Source organism: Elgaria multicarinata, chromosome 9 (genome assembly GCF_023053635.1).
Source record: "Elgaria multicarinata webbii isolate HBS135686 ecotype San Diego chromosome 9, rElgMul1.1.pri, whole genome shotgun sequence".
NCBI classification, from domain to species: Eukaryota; Metazoa; Chordata; class Lepidosauria; order Squamata; family Anguidae; genus Elgaria; species Elgaria multicarinata.
In genome coordinates this window covers 98,519,898-98,539,976 of record NC_086179.1, presented here as the reverse complement: position 1 = coordinate 98,539,976, position 20,079 = coordinate 98,519,898, and the positions used below count along the sequence as shown (strand labels likewise).

General features: G+C 42.4%; 1 protein-coding gene across 1 annotated transcript in view; it reads right to left on the bottom strand.

Annotated features, from left to right (window-relative positions):
* ANO2 (anoctamin 2) overlaps positions 1-20,079 on the bottom strand; it is a 205,830-nt gene that overhangs the window by 109,208 nt on the left and 76,543 nt on the right. The window contains exons 11-12 of the mRNA XM_063135031.1: positions 13,870-13,952; positions 13,290-13,373 (exon numbers count right to left, since the gene is read on the bottom strand). Coding sequence (XP_062991101.1) covers positions 13,290-13,373; positions 13,870-13,952 — 167 coding nt within the window. The remainder of the gene's footprint in view (positions 1-13,289; positions 13,374-13,869; positions 13,953-20,079) is intronic.

The following is a 20,079-nucleotide window of genomic DNA, read 5'->3' as shown; positions in this document are numbered from 1 at the left end:
CGTTCTCCTGCCTTGTGTGGTGGGATACCTCACATATGCCCTATCAGGTGAATATTAGTGATGACCTATTGACATGGGGGAAGGGGACCCTGAGAACTTCGGCTAGTTTATTTTTATTTTATTTATTTATCATACTTATACCCCGCTCCTCAGCCAAAAAAGGCTCTCAGAGCGGCTTACACTTAGGAAAAAAGACAGTCCCTGCCCTCAGGCTTACAATCTAATAAAGACATGACACACAAGGAAAAGGAGTCAAGGAGGGAGGGAGGAGAGAGAAAGAAAGAGAGAGAGAGAGAGAGTCCAGCAGGAGCAGGCCCCGATGTTACTTCTGCCTGCTCCTGTCCCCTCGGTCCTTCTTCTTCCCCACAGGGCCAAGATGGCAGTTTGCCCTGTGGGGGGCAGGGAAGAGTTCAGCAGGAGCAGGCCCCGATGTTACTTCTGCCTGCTCCTGTCCCCTCGGTCCTTCTTCTTCCCCACAGGGCCAAGATGGCAGTTTGCCCTGTGGGGGGGGGAAGAGTCCAGCAGGAGCAGGTCCCGATGTTACTTCTGCCTGCTCCTGTCCCCTCGGTCCTTCTTCTTCCCCACAGGGCCAAGATGGCAGTTTGCCCTGTGGGGGGGGGGGAAGAGTCCAGCAGGAGCAGGTCCCGATGTTACTTCTGCCTGCTCCTGTCCCCTCGGTCCTTCTTCTTCCCCACAGGGCCAAGATGGCAGTTTGCCCTGTGGGGGGGGGGGGAAGAGTCCAGCAGGAGCAGGTCCCGATGTTACTTCTGCCTGCTCCTGTCCCCTCGGTCCTTCTTCTTCCCCACAGGGCCAAGATGGCAGTTTGCCCTGTGGGGGGGGGGGGGAAGAGTCCAGCAGGAGCAGGTCCCGATGTTACTTCTGCCTGCTCCTGTCCCCTCGGTCCTTCTTCTTCCCCACAGGGCCAAGATGGCAGTTTGCCCTGTGGGGGGGGGGAAGAGTCCAGCAGGAGCAGGTCCCGATGTTACTTCTGCCTGCTCCTGTCCCCTCGGTCCTTCTTCTTCCCCACAGGGCCAAGATGGCAGTTTGCCCTGTGGGGGGGGGGGAAGAGTCCAGCAGGAGCAGGCCCCGATGTTACTTCTGCCTGCTCCTGTCCCCTCGGTTCTTCTTCTTCCCCACAGGGCCCAAAAGTATAGCTTCCCTTGAAGCTTATCAGATGCTTTGCTCAAGCAGTAACTTCTAAATTCACCTTTTTTTTTTTTTCTTAAAATGGGATTTGGTGACAATTGTCATTATAACAGTGGTTTACAAACACCCCACCTTCAAGGAACCCTTTCCAAAAATTTGCCTACTGAGGAATCCCTGCACATAGAATGTTCTAGGGCACAAAAATATTTAATATAGGGTACTAACCAAGCCTGTTGGCCTTCACCATGATGCGCCTTGTGAACTGCTTTCTACTAGTGCCATGCTTAAATCTGTCCTCTAATTTCCCAAAAGTTTTTTTCACCCTCAAAAGAGGCCTCATTCTTTAGGTTTTTAAAAGAATTTCTTTTGGGTTGTGTGTGTCCTTGGCTTACCTTACAGTTCTAAGGTGACTGAAGCATGCTGGGTGTGTGTTTTCTTTCTATTACCCATTTCTCCATGAATGAATATATTTTATTACGGTCATTGACCAATACCAACAGTACATTTAACAAACACTATATACAAAATATGTTAACACATTAAAACTACCAACATCTAGAAAGTCAGAGTTCAAAACAATTATATCAGCAAATCCATCTAAAATCACAGAGTACACTCAGGGGCTAAAAAGGTACGGCATGTTATTGCAATTGCACAAAATTTAGCTACTTTATTGGTAATATAGGGAATCTTATCAGAGAGTAATAAGGAAATATAAAATTTTGCAGTTCTACCCGGGTATTTATATAAAATAGGTAGAATAAGGTCATTCCTAAGATCCCGATAAAAAGAACAGTATAAAAGTACATGCCTCACCATTTCAACATCCCCGTTATTACAGGGGCATAGGCGGTCTTGGAATGGTATTCCCTGGAATCTCCCCTCCAAAAACTTGGAGGGCAGAACATCAAATCTGGCCAGAGTAAAAGCTTTTCTATAATTTGGGTAAGTCAGATTAGTCAGATAAGCACTTGACTCAAAGGTCTTATTTCTTAAGGGACTGTCATAAGACAATGAGCTGACATGCTCTTGCAGTACAATATCCCAGATTCTCTGTTTGACAGCTGCTTTGGCATTTGAATAGCCTAAAGCTATTAAAGCGTTGGGAGAAAATCCCAATAGAGATAACTCCTTACCCAAATACTTTTTCCATTTTGATTGAAAGGAGTCCAACAATATCAAAGGAGCCAACCCAACTGGTAAGAATATAAGTTTCAACCAATAATTTATCATATGCAATTTAGTACGGGCTTCAATGGGAATTAGACCAGCCTCTAGCCTCAAAGCAGCATTGGACACACAATGAGGTATTGAAAATATAGTTCTTAGAAACTTGGTCTGAATGATTTCTAAAGGGCGGAGGTTATAATAGGCGTACAACTGAGATCCATATAGCATTTGGGCAATAGTTTTAGCCACAAACACTTGGATCGCGGAAGGGATATGTTGCCCACCTTTAGTATAAAAAAATCTTATCAGTGCTGCAGTGCTCCTTCGTGCATTTGTCACCACATGATTTATATGAGTGAGCCATGATCCTGACGCATGGAACATCATTCCCAAATATTTATAGCTAGCAACCTGCTCAATGGGATTTTCATTAATCGTCCATTTATGTTTTATTTTCCTCCTGCCAAAGACCACCACCTTGGTCTTTGAATAATTAATTGTTAGTAGCTCTTCATTACAATATAAATGCAAAGCCCTCATTAAGCGTCTTAACCCAATACTGGTTAGAGATAATAGCACAGCGTCATCAGCATATAAAAGAATTGATAAAAAGCGATTGTTCAGCTTAGGTGGATGGAAGTCGGGGTTTGATAGTCTCTTCACTATTGAGTTAATATAAAAATTAAACAAGGTTGGGGCCAAAATACACCCCTGTTTAACTCCATTAGATGTTGGGACAGGTCTTGACAAAACCCCTTCCTTGTTACAATTTACTCGAAGCCTGGTGTTTTCATGCAGACGCCGCATAAGCAGCAATAATCTTCTGTCAATATTAGTGTTCTCAAATTTGGCCCATAATTTATCTCTAGGAATAGAGTCAAATGCTGACTTAAAGTCGATAAATACAGAGAAAAGGGCACCAGCTTTAGGAGAGGCATATTTATCAACTAAATGTTGAAGAACAAAACCTTGATCTGTTGTTGATCTCCCTGTTCTAAATCCTGCTTGTTCTTCTTCAATAATGTTTTCTGCATATAGCCAATCCTCTAATTTATCAAGCAGATGGCGAGCATATAGTTTGCTAATAATACTCAGCAAACTAATAGGTCTGTAATTGGCTGGGTCAGATCTATTCCCTTTTTTATAAACTGGAATGATAATAGCTAATCCCCAATCATCTGGGATACATGCTGTATGATCTATCCATGTGAATAAGGAAGCTAAAACAGGTGCCCACCAGTCAAGGTTGGCCTTTAATAGTTCTGCAGGAATATTATCAGGACCTGGCGCTTTACCTAATTTTAGTTGATGTACCAAATTGGTAATTTCAGAGATAGATACGGGTGCCCAATCCATCATACCTTCTAGACTCCCCTGAGGCCCCTGGAGATTTCCATTATTCGCTGCATAGATACTCATGAAATGTGACTCCCATACAGTGGGAAGAATACAAGAGTCAAGTTTGTCTGTGTTGCTATGCATGCCGCCAGCAATTATTCTCCAGAAAGCAACTGAATCATTCTTTTTAGATGCCATTATTAAACTCTGCCACATATCTTTCTGTGCCTGGTACTTTTTCTTTTTAATTAGAGCTTTATATTTCCTTTTCATCCCAAACCATTCATCAGGGATCCTTGTCAAATTCTGATCTCTGTATGATCTATATTTAGCCACTAGACTATTTTTCGCCTCTCTGCATTCCCTGTCGAACCAAGATTTCGAAGCAAAGGTTGGATTTCTCCTTACATGTTTATATGTCAGAGAAATCTGTAAGGAGTGAATTAACTCCTCATAAGTCTTTAGAATGGTTTCAATGGAATCAGCTGTTCTGATAGAAGAGCCAAGGTGTAAATAGGGCTCAGTCTTAAGTAGTTGTCTCAAGGAGTTATCATATTTGCCAGACCACTTAATACGGGAGGCTCTGAAATCAACATCATTTAGTGGTGTTGATTCTGTATCTGCATACCTTTTTAGATCTCTAATTTCCAAGTTTAGGGCCAAGGGCAAATGGTCACTCTCTGAACGACAGTCAACCTTAAAGCCAGCCACGGCTGATAACAGATTGTAAGATATCAAAACATAATCAATTGTGGATGCTCCAAAGTTGGATAAAAAAGTAAATTCTCCCGGTCTGTCGCCCTCCGTATTCCCATTAACAAGGATCAGATCTAAATTATTAATCATGTTCAAAAGGCAAAAGCCAGCATAATTACAGCCATGATCCTTGGAGTATCTGTTTAAAAATAGGTGACCAGGATCAGGTTCAGGGGGCATCATATGAAAATTTGCCTACTGAGGAATCCCTGCACATAGAATGTTCTAGGGCACAAAAATATTTAATATAGGGTACTAACCAAGCCTGTTGGCCTTCACCATGATGCGCCTTGTGAACTGCTTTCTACTAGTGCCATGCTTAAATCTGTCCTCTAATTTCCCAAAAGTTTTTTTCACCCTCAAAAGAGGCCTCATTCTTTAGGTTTTTAAAAGAATTTCTTTTGGGTTGTGTGTGTCCTTGGCTTACCTTACAGTTCTAAGGTGACTGAAGCATGCTGGGTGTGTGTTTTCTTTCTATTACCCATTTCTCCATCAATCTGCAGCCTCCTTGGCTGTCCTTACTTCCTGATCCAAAAAAATAATATAATCACCTCCTGGCATCTTCTTTGGACTCTAATTGAAATGGAAGCTGAGGAGAATGAAGATACTGACGGGCGAACAATCAACATTCATGATCACTAGGATTCTCAAAACTATCATATCACTGCTTGTCCTGCCTGATTCCCGTTCACATTTGTGATCGCTGCTCACTCTGCGTGAATGAGAAACGTGTACAAATCGAACAGCAGTTGAATGGGGAATCTGTGCAAATTTTTCAAATATCCTCCATGGACTAAAGAAAGGCTCCATGGACTAAAGACACAGTCTAGGGAGGAAATTTGCACAAATCAGGAGGTCTAATGCTGAGTTCTATACACACTGAGCCTAGATAATAAAACCTTCCTTAATTACTGTAATCACCATGATGATACCAATTTTCAACTTCCAAATTATTTCTCTCCCCTATTTCCCCAGCAGGCAAAAGGAAACCTAAGCATTACGATGCAGCAACTTCTAGCACTTTCTCTAAGATTGTTCTTTAAATAAAACGAAGGCTGCAATCTATAAATATATGGGAGCCAGCTCCAGTGGGATGTAGACCTGAATAGACATGTATAGCGACCCACTCAGCCCATATCCAGTACTTTTTTCATATTGTTACAGGCCTTCTCTTTTGAGAAAGAAAAAATATAAAATCATATATAATTCAAAGTCAGGAGTTAGTTGGTTATCCCTTTTTGACTGTTCCCACTGACTGAGGCCATAGCTAGACCTAAGGTTTATCCCTGGATCGTCCAGGGGTCAAACCTGTTCATCTAGGTGACACACAGGGGATCCAGTGCTCAGGCAGGGGCGAACCCTGGATGATCCCAGGATAAACCTTAGGTCTAGCTGTGGCCTGATTCTCATGAAACACACTTCATTGGAAGCTCTTGACACAAGGATTACAAGAATAACAATGGTTTTCACTATAATTCAAAGTTAGGAGTTTATTTATCTCCACAAAGCTTTTTTTTTTAAAGAGAATTATCTTCTGCAATATTTATTTATTTATTTATTTCATTTGTATTCCGCCCCACAGCCAGAACTCTCTGGATCACTTACCACAATTTAGTATACAATGTAAAATAAAGGTTTATTTTTAATATCAAAACCATATCAAATCTAATTAAACAAACATAATTAATGGCAAAACGAAATAACACAAAAAAAACTCTATAACCTTTATCTACACAGGTTTAGGCCAAAGTACAATGATATGCCAGTAACATACAGTTTGCAAACAAATCATGAAGGGATTAAGAAATTCCTACATTTATTTATTGTTATTTATTTTATTTATTAAAACATTTGTATCATGTCCTATATCACTGGGATCTCAGGGCAGTGCACAGTTAAAATCACAACAATGTAAATATAAATAATATACACAGCTAAAAATGTATTAAATAGTTAGGAAGGAAAGGAACCTCTCGTGCAAGCACTGAGTCATTACTGACTCTTGGAGGGACACCAGCTTTCGCTGACGTTTTCTTGGCAGGCCTTATAGCGGGGAGGTTTGCTGTTGCCTTCCCCAGCCGTTATTACCTTTCCCCCAGATAGCTGGGAGATACTCATTTTACCGACCTTGGGAGGATGGAAGGCTGAGTCGACCCGAGCCGGCTGCCTGAAACTAGCTTCCGCTGGGATCGAATTCAGGTCGTGGGGAGAGTTTCAGCTGCAGAAACTGCTGCTTTACCGCTCTGCGCCACACGAGGCTCATATTAAATAGTTAACAGTGGGGAAAAATTAAAAGCAATAAAAACAATTAAAACTATGTGTAACCATGGAGAATTTAGCCCTCAAACGTTTTGATAAATAGTAATCTTTCAACTTGGTGCCAAAATGAAGCCAGTGTCAGTGCAAGCCGGGCCTTCAGGGGGAGGGCATTCCACAACCGGGGTGCCACGACAGGGAATGCTCTCTCCCATGTTCCACCATAATATATGTCTTGCAGTGGGATGCGGAGGAGGGCTCCTCCAACAGATCTCAAATCTCAGGCAGGCATATATAGGGAGAGGCACTCCCTCAAGTACCGAGGTCCCAAGTCGTTTAGGGCTTTGAATGTCATTGCCAACACCTTGAATTCTGACCAGAAGCATATCGGCAGCCAATGCAATTATTTTAAAAGTAACCCAGTCAACTTTTAGTTCTTGTTTGGAAAGGAAGTCTCTAGCTGTTAAAGTTAGGAAAATAACATCTGAAAGCCTCTGTACACCTTTATAAACACAGGTGCTTGCCAAAGTACAATGATATGCCAGTAACATATGGCCTGTAAACAAATCGTGGACAGACTGGATCAAGAGGGCATCTATCTGCCCACACCTATTTCCTGCCATGGACAACTCATGTGCGCTTATTGTCAGACCTCAAGATTCAAGTCATCGAATTGAGATTTGGATGGCATGGCTACTTGTGGTATGATAAAGCTAAGGTTAACGTAGAATTTAATAATCATTATGTGAGACGTGTTGTTTTAAGAATATGGAATAACTATAAACCAAGGTTCTATCAGAAAATACCACTTTGGGTATCGGTACAGGAGGCTATTCATAGAAGGGAATTCATAAATATGCATAAATGGTTGACATATAATGATGTATTAGAAATGTCACAAGATGAATCTAAGTTAAAATCAAGGGAGGAACTGCTGAAAGAAGGTGATACATGTCAATAGTTTTCTTATGTACAAATTATGGAAAGGTTTAAAATAGACAAAAAGAATTGTGGGTTTGAGCAATTAAAATGTGAATTTGAAATGGCACTATGTACAAATGATGAACATATTATCTCAAAGATAAACTTTTATTAAAGTACAAGACGGAGGATGAGCAGGTAAAATATTGTATGATAAAATGGGCTCTACACCAAGCCAAATATTGCACTATGAAAGCAGTATATAAAAGGCAGGAGCCACACCAAGCAGGATATAGCGGTATGAAAGCGGTATATGGTATGTGTCAATGGGCCCCAACAGTTGTCAGTGCACTTCAATACTGCTATAAAGCAGTAGTGTGGCTCCTGCCTTTTATATACAGCTTTCATACCACAATATCCTGCTTGGTGTAGATGAACCCTTAGTCTCTGGAGGATGTTGTCTTCGTGGGAATCTACACTGATGTTATTCTAATGTTTTGAATGGGTTACTGTGACGCACAGCGTCACGTGACCCTGGGTCTCCAACGTTGTAAATGAGTTGTACTTACCGGTTCTATTTCTTAGTTGCAGCGCAGCTACAGATTCATGTGCCTCCTTCTACCGGTAATTTTCCTCTTCCTCTTCTCTGAGAGTAGCAGAGCTGCTGGGTTTGCTCCGCCCACTTCCTGTTCTCCTTCCTTCGCCCCGTTTGCTATCTTATCTGCTACAGCAGATAGATCACACCAGCGTTATATTGTGCAATCACTGACAATTGCATGCAAAGGACTCAGAAGTTTTCCACCTTAGAATCTGCTTTTATTGTGAAGGACTCCCATGCATCCTGCCTTAATTGTGCTCCTTTTGCAAAAGATCCGCCCGACCCGCTGCTGTGGGCGCAGGAGCAGGATTTTAAACAAATGCTTATATCTGCGTAAGCTTTATAGATAAAGACACCAAAATTGGCACAGTAATTCAAATACCAAATTTTAATCGAATTGGGTCATCGGTTGATTTTTTATGATTTTTGTTTTAACATTTCCCCCCTCTTTGCAAAGGAGCTGAGGAGCGCTCAAAGGAGCGCTGTAGCTCCGTGCAGGAAAATTAACAAGGGTCTCTACTCCCATTCCAAAACTCATGACCAGCGGGGCTTAAATGGTGTGTTTGAAATAATCTCAACAGCTGGGGCTGCTGCTAAAACTTTTCAACTTGGTCACCCATCCAAACCCTGACCAGACCCAGCCCATCTCAGCTTCAGCAAAGTGGCTGGCTCTTATGCATTCAGGCTATTCCTGGGGATTTGTATTAAGATGTTTTGGGAGGGAGTTTGTGTGTGCTTATGACTATTGCTGGCTAGGAACGAGGCAGGAAGTGGGCGGAGCAAACTGAGCAGCTCTGCTTACTCTCAGAGAAGAGGCAGAACGGAAAGGATTGAACAATGTGCCCTGAAGTACCGTTGCAGCTAAACGTAAGTAACGCTAGTGTGCCCTGTGATACAGAGAACCACGTTAGAAAGGGACACTAGCAACGTTATAAGACTAGTGTAGATCCAGCCTTCCTGTTTGTTGCTGAATCTCTCTCAGTCTTTCCTCAGATATGGGTAAGTACTGTATTGGTCATTTCAACTTCAGCTTCTATTGATCCCTCCATGGCAGCTTCTGGTAGGTATGCCTGATTCACGGTATCTGTTAACTTTAGGTCTCTGTAAGGGAAGTAGTTGATTTGTATATCATGCTACTGCAGATGCATCATCATGCACTGTAGATGCTTTGGTGCACTAAGTAAGGTTCTTTCCCCATATATTTTCCAGAGATTTATGATCAGTCTGGAAACCTACTGTGCATCCATATGTCTACTGGTGAAATTTCTCCATTCCAAAAATATTGCAAGTAGTTCTTTTTCAATTTGTTCATAGCCCTTTTTATGTTTCTGCTCGCAAATGCAAGTGCAAAAAGAAGGAAAACCCCATAGGGGAGTAAAAAATAATCCAAAGGCAAGGGCAGAACCAAGGAATCTTCTACAATAATATTATTAGTAGAAGGTTTATTAAAGTGCCAGGTGCCTACGCGTTTCGAAATGCGGTTGCATTCTTCTTCAGGGCTCATGCTAGCCTAGCAGCTTCTGCAGACAACTGTACTAACGTTATAAAGCCCTGAAGAACGCAACTGCGTTCAAAACGCGTGGGCACCTGGCACTTCAATAAAACTTTTACTAATAATATTATTGTAGAAGATTCCTTGGTTCTGCCCTTGCCTTTGGATTATTTTCTGCTCGCAAATGCAACTGGCTGTCCTCCTTGCAGCATATTAGTCCTAGACCTGTTTCTAATGCATCACACTGAAGTATTAATGGCTCTTCTGGATTACTTCAAGATGGGGCTGTTGCAATCATCTCCTTTATCTTTTGGAAAGTATCTTCTTGTTGCTCCATCCATTCCCACAGTGTCTGACAATGTGTCAACTGCTTCAGGACCTCACAGCTCTCTGAGAGGTGTTTACAAAACTTAGCTAATTACTTGGTCGTTTTCAGAAATCTCTGGATATCTTGAGGTCGTGGTATGCCTAAAATAGCTCTTACTAGCCCCCTTGAGGTCAGTAAATGAATATGACCCTGTTCAAACAACACACTAAGCCATGGTGATTAAGCATTTTGAGCAAAACATTGTCTTAGCATATTGTGTGAACCATGTCATGTGAACCATTCCTAACCATTCATAACCATGGTTTAAACATGCTCACTAACCATTTGCTGCAAAATGGTTAGCAGTCTAACCATGGTTTAGCATGTTTTCTGAACAGTCCCAATATGGTACTTCTATGACCCTCACTCTGAATTCATCAATCAATGTGATATTACTTTCTCTGCAACTTTTCAGAAATATTATTATTATTATTATTATTTATTTATATAGCACCATCAATGTACATGGTGCTGTACAGAGTAAAACAGTAAATAGCAAGACCCTGCCGCATAGGCTTACATTCTAATAAAATCATAATAAAACAATAAGGAGGGGAAGAGAATGCAAACAGGCACAGGGTAGGGTAAACAGGCACTGGGTAGGGTAAAACTAACAGTATAAAGTCAGAACAAAATCAAGTTTTAAAAGCTTTAGGAAAAAGAAAAGTTTTTAGCTGAGCTTTAAAAGCTGCGGTTGAACTTGTAGTTCTCAAATGTTCTGGAAGAGCGTTCCAGGCATAAGGGGCAGCAGAAGAAAATGGACAAAGCCGAGCAAGGGAAGTAGAGACCCTTGGGCAGGCGAGAAACATGGCATCAGAGGAGCGAAGAGCACGAGCGGGGCAATAGTGTGAGATGAGAGAGGAGAGATAGGAAGGAGCTAGACAGTGAAAAGCTTTGTAGGTCAACAGGAGAAGTTTATATTGGATTCTGAAGTGAATTGGAAGCCAATGAAGAGATTTCAGCAGTGGAGTAACATGGTCAGAGCGGCGAGCCAAGAAGATGATCTTAGCAGCAGAGTGGTGAACAGAAACCAACGGACTGATGTGAGAAGAAGGAAGGCCAGTGAGAAGAAGGTTGCAGTAGTCCAACCGAGAAAACACAATTTACAATCTCGTTGTTCTCATTTACAACACTTAATGAGCTCAATGATCGAACTCTTGAGAGAGCAACATATAGTCTGTGACTAAATACAGGTTTCAGAAGGTATAGGTAGATTCTGTCAAAAGTCTGTCCCTGTGACTTATTAATGGTCATTGAAAAAGCTAAAAATATAGGAAATTGCCTTCTTTTGAATTTGAAAGGCATATTTATATCAGATGGAATTAGAGGTATGCGCAGTATAAGAATAGTATTTAAGTTTAATCTATCTATTACACAGGCCTCTATGATGTGTGTTTGTAGACATGTAATTGTTAATCTTGTTCCATTGCAGAATCCCTGTGATGGCATAAGATTTCGTAGTAGCATAATTACAGCACCTACTTTAAGTTTTAACTTGTGAGGAGTTGTTGTTCTAACAGTTGTAACATTCCTGTTGGTGTTAAGCTGTTGAGAAACTCTTCAGGATATGAGGCGCTTTTGGTTTTTATTAACTCCCTCCTCAGCATTTTTAACCCCTCTCCCCCCCCCCAACAGGCAAAAAGGCTCCAAGGTGATTTACAAAAATTAAACCATGGGACAGTCTCTGCCCTCAGACTTCCAATAGAACAGACAGGCGACAAAAGGAAAAGGGATTGGGAGGGAAGATGAAAAAAGCAAAACGCAAGCACCTGTGCTTATAGGGATGGGCTAAACAAACATAAGAATAAGACCACCTCAGGCCGACTGGGCAAAGGCTTTCCCTCAGGGAGCAGAAGCCACCACTTCCCCACCGCCGCCGTCCTTCCGCTCCCTTCTCAGAAGGGCCACTGACGGATGATGGGCTGCCTCTTCCCCGCCCTCTCAAGCTCCTCTGCCTCTGCAGTAGTGCTGCCTTGTTTATACAACACAGCTGCCAACTCACAGCCACCTCGGCCTTCCCCCCAACTCCCAGAGCTGCGCTTTTAAAAAGTCACTGCCTTACCGTGACTTTTCCCTTTACTCCAAGGTCGCCCCATTCTGTGCTCTGTCTGTTGGTTTGCATGGAGGCTGGGGGCGTTCCAGGGGCAGACCTAAGCCAAGAGTAGGTCGAGGGGACATGCGGGAAGGCCGGGCAGAGGGCGGGCTCAATCAGCCAAATGGCTGCTGGCGTTGCCTGTAAAGCCCGCTCTCTCTCCTGCCATGAAGATTTGCCACTCCCACCCTGCAGCTGCGATGCCACAGGGTTCTGAGGGAATGAGCAGCGCAGCAACACCGTCAAGACACCCCCTCACACAGATTGTTTTTCTTCCAAACACACCTAAGTTTTATTTAACAAAGCCTTTCCTTTGAGCTCTCAGACCTTTGGAGCGGCATCTGTGCATGTGGGAGAAGCTGAAGTGGTAGCAGCAGCAGCAGCAGTACACACTCAGTGGTAGCAATGGCCCCAGAAAGGCAGGGGAGGTGGGGGGAAGTGGGGATAGTGTGCAGTTGCAAACAAAGCCAAACCCAGACAACCACGTGCCACAACTACTGCTTGTCACCTCCTGTAGTTGGCATCACGGGTAATTGCCTTGCTCACTTTGCCCTAGAGAAAACCCTAAACATGTAAAATGCCAATAAAATAAAATAAAACCAGGCCAAAATGTTTGGTGATATGGGTGGAAGATGAAGTTGCAGATGATGTCAGGAAAGGGGTGTGATTACCTGAGAGGTTACGTGGCCTGGATCGGGGATCCTAGCAGGCCCGATTAGGCTCATAGCCCAGAGGCTCCCCATCCCTGCCTTCTTTACCGATTATGTCATTTTAAACTTATTATTTAATCAGTTATCTTGAAATAAGTGTCAATAAATGCATGTATTACAAGAAAACATTGTGAGTCATTTTAAATAATAAAGCATCAAATGAATTATAATGTAATTAGCAAATGCTACAACTCATCATTAGAAGGCTCCAGTGATAAGAACACATCGTAATCAAATAGCTGTCCCCAAAGAAACAAATGTGACATAACTCTTAGCCCTACCACAAAAAAATTGTCTCCCTGATTAAAAAAATATCAATCATTTAAAGCTCTAGTTGGATAAAGAGCAATTAAACCCATTAAAACTTACAGTCCTAGTAAAAATACAGAATGACTGCGGGAAAGAAAAGGATGGGAAAAGAAGGTAAACCCAAGTGCCCTTACCTCATCTTGACTTATTATTTGACTTTTTTTAGTTTTCGATACCTTCTGTAATAATTTGGTTTCATATTCAGGCCTGGGATGTTCCTAAAATAAATAAAAACGTGGGGAAAAATTAATCCCTGAGCAGTTATAGATAATCAAACTGCATAAAAATACATGAAAATACGATTCAGTTCAGAGTTCATGCACACACAGATCTGATAGGAAGCACCTGGGAAACACTGGTACGGTTATCTGTATGTAAAACCAAGTCAAACCTTTACACTCTCCTTGGTGCATTTTGGCAATGGAAAGGGAGGGAGAATGCATTTAAAATCAAAAACCTTGAAGTACATATAAAATAGTTACACTCTTATCAATAACTGATGGAAAGTTCTTAAACACTGCAAACAACACTTTGGCAACTACATGAGGCAGAAGTATTTGAAATCTTAAAATATTCTAGTTTTCAGTTTCAACACAAAAATGTAGAAAGTCTAAAATACAGAGGACAGCATTCACAACTTGCCTTTTCTTCCTGTCTAACAAATTATTTTCATTAGCAAATAACAGGAACTGAAAATGTTTAAATTAAACTTACTTCTTCTTCTTCCAAGCCAGTTAGGTCCCAGAAGTAACTCAGCCTCATCTGCAAACGCTTCCAGTTTTCAAGAAACATGGTAGCTGAAGAGAAAGAAAACATAAGTTTCATATTCAAAATACCCGAATGCAATGATACATAACCAGTACATAAAATATCCAACCACCCCTAGCACGAACCATATCCAGACATTTAGTAGCCATGATTTCCAAATCCATGGATTTGCTTGAAGGAATGTATACAGTAAACTTCACCCCTTCATCCAAATCTATAGCTCTATGGACATGTGTCACAAATCAGAGTCTGGCTAATTGAAACAGACATTTTGCAAGTAACAATAAGTAACATACAATCATGGCAAACTGGGACCTTTTCTGATATTGAGTCTTTTGCTACAAAAATGCATGCCAATAGGGAACAATTGTTTAAGCTGTACAGAGCATTTGCTCATCTGAAATTTGCTTTGAAATTAGTATATTTCATACTTCCCCCAAAATCAACAAACTATACGCTTTGTTTTTATGCTAACCGGCATGATTTTGTTCACCTGACTACAGTTTCTTTGCAGCACAAGATACCTTTGGGAAGTTCACAAGCAAAACATGTTATCAATAGCCGGCTTACAGAACTGTGTGCCCCCAGAATCTGATAATCAGAGACGTACGATATAAATCAATGTATTGTCAGAGGTAACAGCCATTGTCAGGCTACAGCCCCATTATTTATTACATTTCTATACCGCCCAATAGCCGAAGCTCTCTGGGCGGTTCACATTAATGTCTGCAGTCCTTTTTTAAAAGCCTCTAAGCTCATGTCCATTATCAAATGTTGCGGTAATGACCTCCATAAGTTAATTAAGCATTTTGTGAAGAAGCACTTTTCATTACATGAACCTGCTCCAATCAGTTTCATTAAATGAACTAAAGATTCTACTAATATACATGACTGAGGGAGAGAAAGATCACACTGTACCACTTTGTAGAGGTTATATTTTCCCCTACTTCAAATAGAAGATCACTTTCTCATTCAATCCTGTAAATTTAACTTTAATGATATTGGTTATAATCCAATTTCAATTTGCAGGAAGTTAGTCAGTGCTGTTGACCTGTTTGCTCCATTACAAGCGAGTGAGTCCAATTTACCTACCAGGCCTGATTGCTGTGGAAAGGACAGTAAGCCTGGCTCCATCTACTTGCTAGAGCCTTCAGCAACTGCCCTGGACTGACCCCACCGTCCCCATCAGCAGAACCACCCTTTTAAAAGCAAGAGAACGATGACTGATGGGAAAGAGGAAATCAGCTTGGTTATGCCTATGTGCTAGAGGCATCAGTACATACTCTGACTCTACTCCCCCTTCCAACCATCCAGCAACACTCCAATTTAACTCAACTGCCAGGGCCTGAAATTTAAAAGAAGATTGCAAATTTCAACTGGTCCAATGGCCCACACTTCCAACAAAGCATCAGAAACTTATTCAGATATAGAACAGATCTGAGTCTTTGGGTCTTCCAAACAGCAGTCCCCAAAGCTGATAGGAGAGTCATTGAAGAAAAACCACATTAACAAGATATAGTGAATGCCACTGAGGAATATGACAAATTTCAGTATTACTTTATAGTGGAACCATGTACTCATTTTCATGATGATGCAGTATTAATTGAAATTCACTTTGAGTCTAAGTGAGGAAAACAGAGTAGAAATTTCCTGTATAAATATTTTGATTGTTTCTGAAAATTTGCATCTCAGACCACCAGTAAAACTGCTATGTACATTTGAATCTGTTTCTCAACAAATACAGACCCTTTGCAAGATATAAAGGTGTTTAGGTCAGGTAACAGGAGTAACCTCCCTTCACAGTTATTACCATAACAAATCCCTCCCATCTTTCACAATGAGGCACAAGAGATTAAAGAAAGATACTTACATATATCCATTACCCATTAAATGAAGCCAGGTTAATACAGCCTAAGTAACATGCTGTTCTTTGCTTTAAAGATCCTTATCACACAGGTAATAATGGATAACATTCAATGCTACCAAGGAGCATTTTATTCCAGATATTGGTAAGACAATCTGGTTTCGTTTATGCAAAGGACAATGGGGATGTCATGTCAGTAAAGTGAAAGCTACATACATGCACAGCATTTTCAGTGAAAACTACATACATACACAGCACTTTCAGCTACTGCAGGAGGGGTGAAACCGTGAGTAACAGAATGCTCAACTTTGCAAGCTAGAAACAGGACATTCTGTTCTGCTTTGCAAGTTCTGACTGTCAAAACCTCTCATCAACAATTGAACCCAAATGTCTAGTTCCCTCTGTCCTGCATAATGTTTAGGGTGGCCCTATGGAAAGGAAGACTGGGCTCCTGTATCTTCAACAGTTGTACAAAAAAGGGAATTTTAGCAGGTGTCCTTCGTAGGCCTGCAGCACCTGGTGAAAATCCCTCTTCATCACAACAGTTAAAGCTGCAGGAGCTATGCTAGTGTGACCAGATACAAAAGAGGGCAGAGCTCTTGCAGCTTTAACTGTCATAGCAGCAAACTATTAAAATATCAGGATTGCATTCATAGGCGTGCACAGCACATTTCATTAGGGGGTTCAGCCAGGGATTTTTTTTTAAGGTAAACATTGATTAAATATACAGTAATAAAGGACTTTTTTTCATTCATCAAACAAAATAAACGAAAACTGAAGTAAACTGTATTTTTTTTAATTAACAAGTAATCTGTACTTTAAAAATATACATTTTAAAATTGAGACTCTGAATACTATTTTTTTGCTGTAGTGATAACCAGGCATATATAAAGATACAGTCAATTTTCACCATCTTTAAATTTAATCAGATAATGACCTAATCCAAACTTACTAAAACAGATTCACATTTAAAACAGTTTCTATCACATTAACAAAAATGAGTATCATCTTAAGTTCCAGCATCATACAGAGAATACACCATACATCAAATGCCCTAATAATGATTTTAAAAGATTGCCCTGTGTGTTGCTGAGCAAAGAATTTGGAATGAGGTCCAGGAGAGAGACTTCTAGGGTGAATATAGTGAGGACGAGGGGTGGCTGCACGCCTAGCGTAAGAGAGGGCTGGCTGGCAAGATTTGGAAAACTTTGGGGAGTGTAGGAGATCTGGAACTAGGGGCATCTCTGGAAGGCCGCGAAGGGGCTATTGGCAGAAGACAGGAGATGAAGGAGAAAAGAGAGGATGGGAAACCGTCACAAGGGCACATCAGTCTTCTTTACTGATCAATTGTAAGCCGCTCCGGGAGACTTTTAGGCTGAGGTGCGGGATAAAAATACTCTAAATAAAAATACTCTAAATAAAATAAGGGCAGAAGAAGAGGATTGGCGTAGGGGGAGCCCTGGGGAAAGAAGAGAGAGAAATGCCCCTATGTGTGGGGTAGAAGAGGGAGAGAGGGTGCAGACAGGAGAGGTATGAGTGTCCCGGAGGGGAAAGGAAACAGAGGTAATGTTTAGCCTTGAGGAGAAGCCTGAGGGGAGACATGATAACACTCCTCAAATACTTGAAAGATTGACACACACAGGAGGGCCAGGATCTCTTCTAGATCCTCCCAGAGTGCAGGACACGGAATAATGGGCTCAAGTTACAGGAAGTCAGATTCCAGCTGGACATCAGGAAAAACCTCCTGACTGTTAGAGCAGTATGACAGTAGAACCAGTTACCTAGGAAGGTTGTGGGCTCTCCCACACTAGAGGCCTTCAAGAGGCAGCTGGACAAGTATCTGTGGGGGATGCTTTAGGGTGGATTCCTGCATTGAGCAGGGGGTTGGACTCGATGGCCTTGTAGGCCCCTTCCAACTCTGCCATTCTATGATTCTATGATATATTGTTACCATCCTTGGGCTCAATTCTCTGCCTGTTGAGACAGAAAAAAAGTCCTACAACTTCCAGAATGCCCAAGCCATCTATGCTGGCTGGGACATGCTGGGAGCTGTAGGACTTTTTCTGTCTATAGGACTGCACCCTAACTCAACCTAACTTCACAAAAGCACAAGCTCCTGGACCTAGTTCTAACCTTAACCCTAAAAAGAGCCCTGTGCAACCCCATGCATGTCTACTCAGAAGTAAACATGCTGGCTGGGACATGCTGGGAGCTGTAGGCTTTTTTCTGTCTATAGGATTGCACCCTAACTCAAGCTGACTTCTCTTGGGCCTAGTTCTAACCTTAACCCTGAAAAGAGCCCTGTGCAACTCCATGCATGTCTACTCAGAAGTAAACATGCTGGCTGGGACATGCTGGGAGCTGTAGGCCTTTTCTGTCTATAGGATTGCACCCTAACTCAAGCTGACTTCTCTTGGGCCTAGTTCTAACCTTAACCCTGAAAAGAGCCCTGTGCAACCCCATGCATGTCTACTTAGAAGTAAACATGCTGGCTAGGACATGCTGGGAGCTGTAGGACTTTTTCTGTCTCCAAATCATCCCCCCAAGTCACAGAAAACTACAGCCACCCCCACTACAAACATACATTCATTCAGTCAAACAACCAGGCATCCCATTCAGACATCAATACACTCACACTGTCAGCACACACATACACACACTCAGCATCACTCACTCCAAAAACACACATACATGCACACGTGCATTCACTCAAAGACCCCATGCACCCCCACATTCTCTCTCACACACAAACCTCAGTCTTGCCTCCTCCTCTATCTTCTCCTCCTCCTGCTTGCTTCTTCTTGCTGCTTCTTGTGCTTCTTCTTGCTGCTGCTTCTGCTTCTTCTGAGCTGGGGGGGTGGGGTGCTGGAGGCTGCATTGTTGCACGCAGCCCCCAACCCCTCACCTTGCTCTCAAGGACCTAAATTTCTCCCGTGAGTGGCGGCGGCCATCTTGAATCTCGCCCGAACTCACGTGAGATCTCGGCTCTTGGCTGGGTCTCACAGAGTTCCCAGCCAGCTGCCGAGATCTCGCGTGAGTTCGGGCGAGATTCAAGATGGCCGCTGCCACTTGCCGGGGAAATTTAGGCCTGGTAAGTTGGAGTTGTGGTTGCTGCGGGCCTAGTAACCACAACCCCGGTATTTTGGCAGGGACGGGGCAAACATGGCGGCGGCAGCATATTAGGGGGTTAAGCTGAACCTGCTGAACCCCCTGTCTGCACGCCAATGATTGCATTCAATATCTCCCTGAAATTTATGCTCATTTCCAGAGAATCCAAGCCCATCCTTGAGGGGTGGCAACCACAGTGCTGAACTGCATACATTTATACTTTACAGCATTTATGTTCTTTTCTCTATCAAGAAAAAAGCTAAAGTTAAACACTTCAGATCCCTACATAGCCATGTAGCTAGATTTTAGGCCACTTGTTATCTCACACCTTAACCACAAGATTTTTGAGGATAAAAGAGGCTTGAGGGGATGGCATGTCTGCCGCTTGGAGCTCCTTGGAAGGAAGGGACACAAATTTGAATATAATTTCTTGTAAGGAGGGAAAAGTAAAGTGGGGTACATATTTGACCCTCAAAACCTACTAGATCAGGCCTACATTTTACACCAACTGTGCCTTTTCTTCCTAATAGGGCAACTGGTTCCTATTTGAGCCCACCTAATAGAGTTGGAGGGAAGCAGCACACAAGAGGTATCCAAGGTTCCGACTCACACAAGATTCACAGGATTTATGTGATTGGCTGAAAATCGCCTTACAACTGCTGGCATCCACTAGCTGAAAGCTTTGAGGAGAAGCCCCCAAAGTGAAACTAGTAACTGGGCCCTCCCTGTACTGAGAAGACGGGATCCAGGAAGCCTTGCTGTGTGAGTCAGAACCCTCCCACGGTTCCAGACAGGATCAGAGGCCAGAATGGAAAAGCCAGCTTGAAACTAGGGACCCCGACATGACAGAGAGAGAGAGAGAAGCAATGGGACTGGCCAGCCGAAAGGAAACAGTATTAATGAGTCAGTGACTTAGCCTAGGTCACACAGAAATCTTTAACTGATTAATTTAATGTAATGAAATATTTATTTATTTATTCTTGGGGTGGGGTGAGGTGGGGCTAGTCCGATTTGCCCCTATGGAGGAGCCTCTCCACTCCCTCCAGATAGAAAACTGACACTCCCCCCACCCCACCTGACGGACATCAACATCAGCTGACTGCCCTCTCCTTTCCAACAGGTATAAGGCCAGGCTGCCAGGGGTAGCGCCTCTGTGCACTTGGCGTCGCACTTGGCATCGCAAT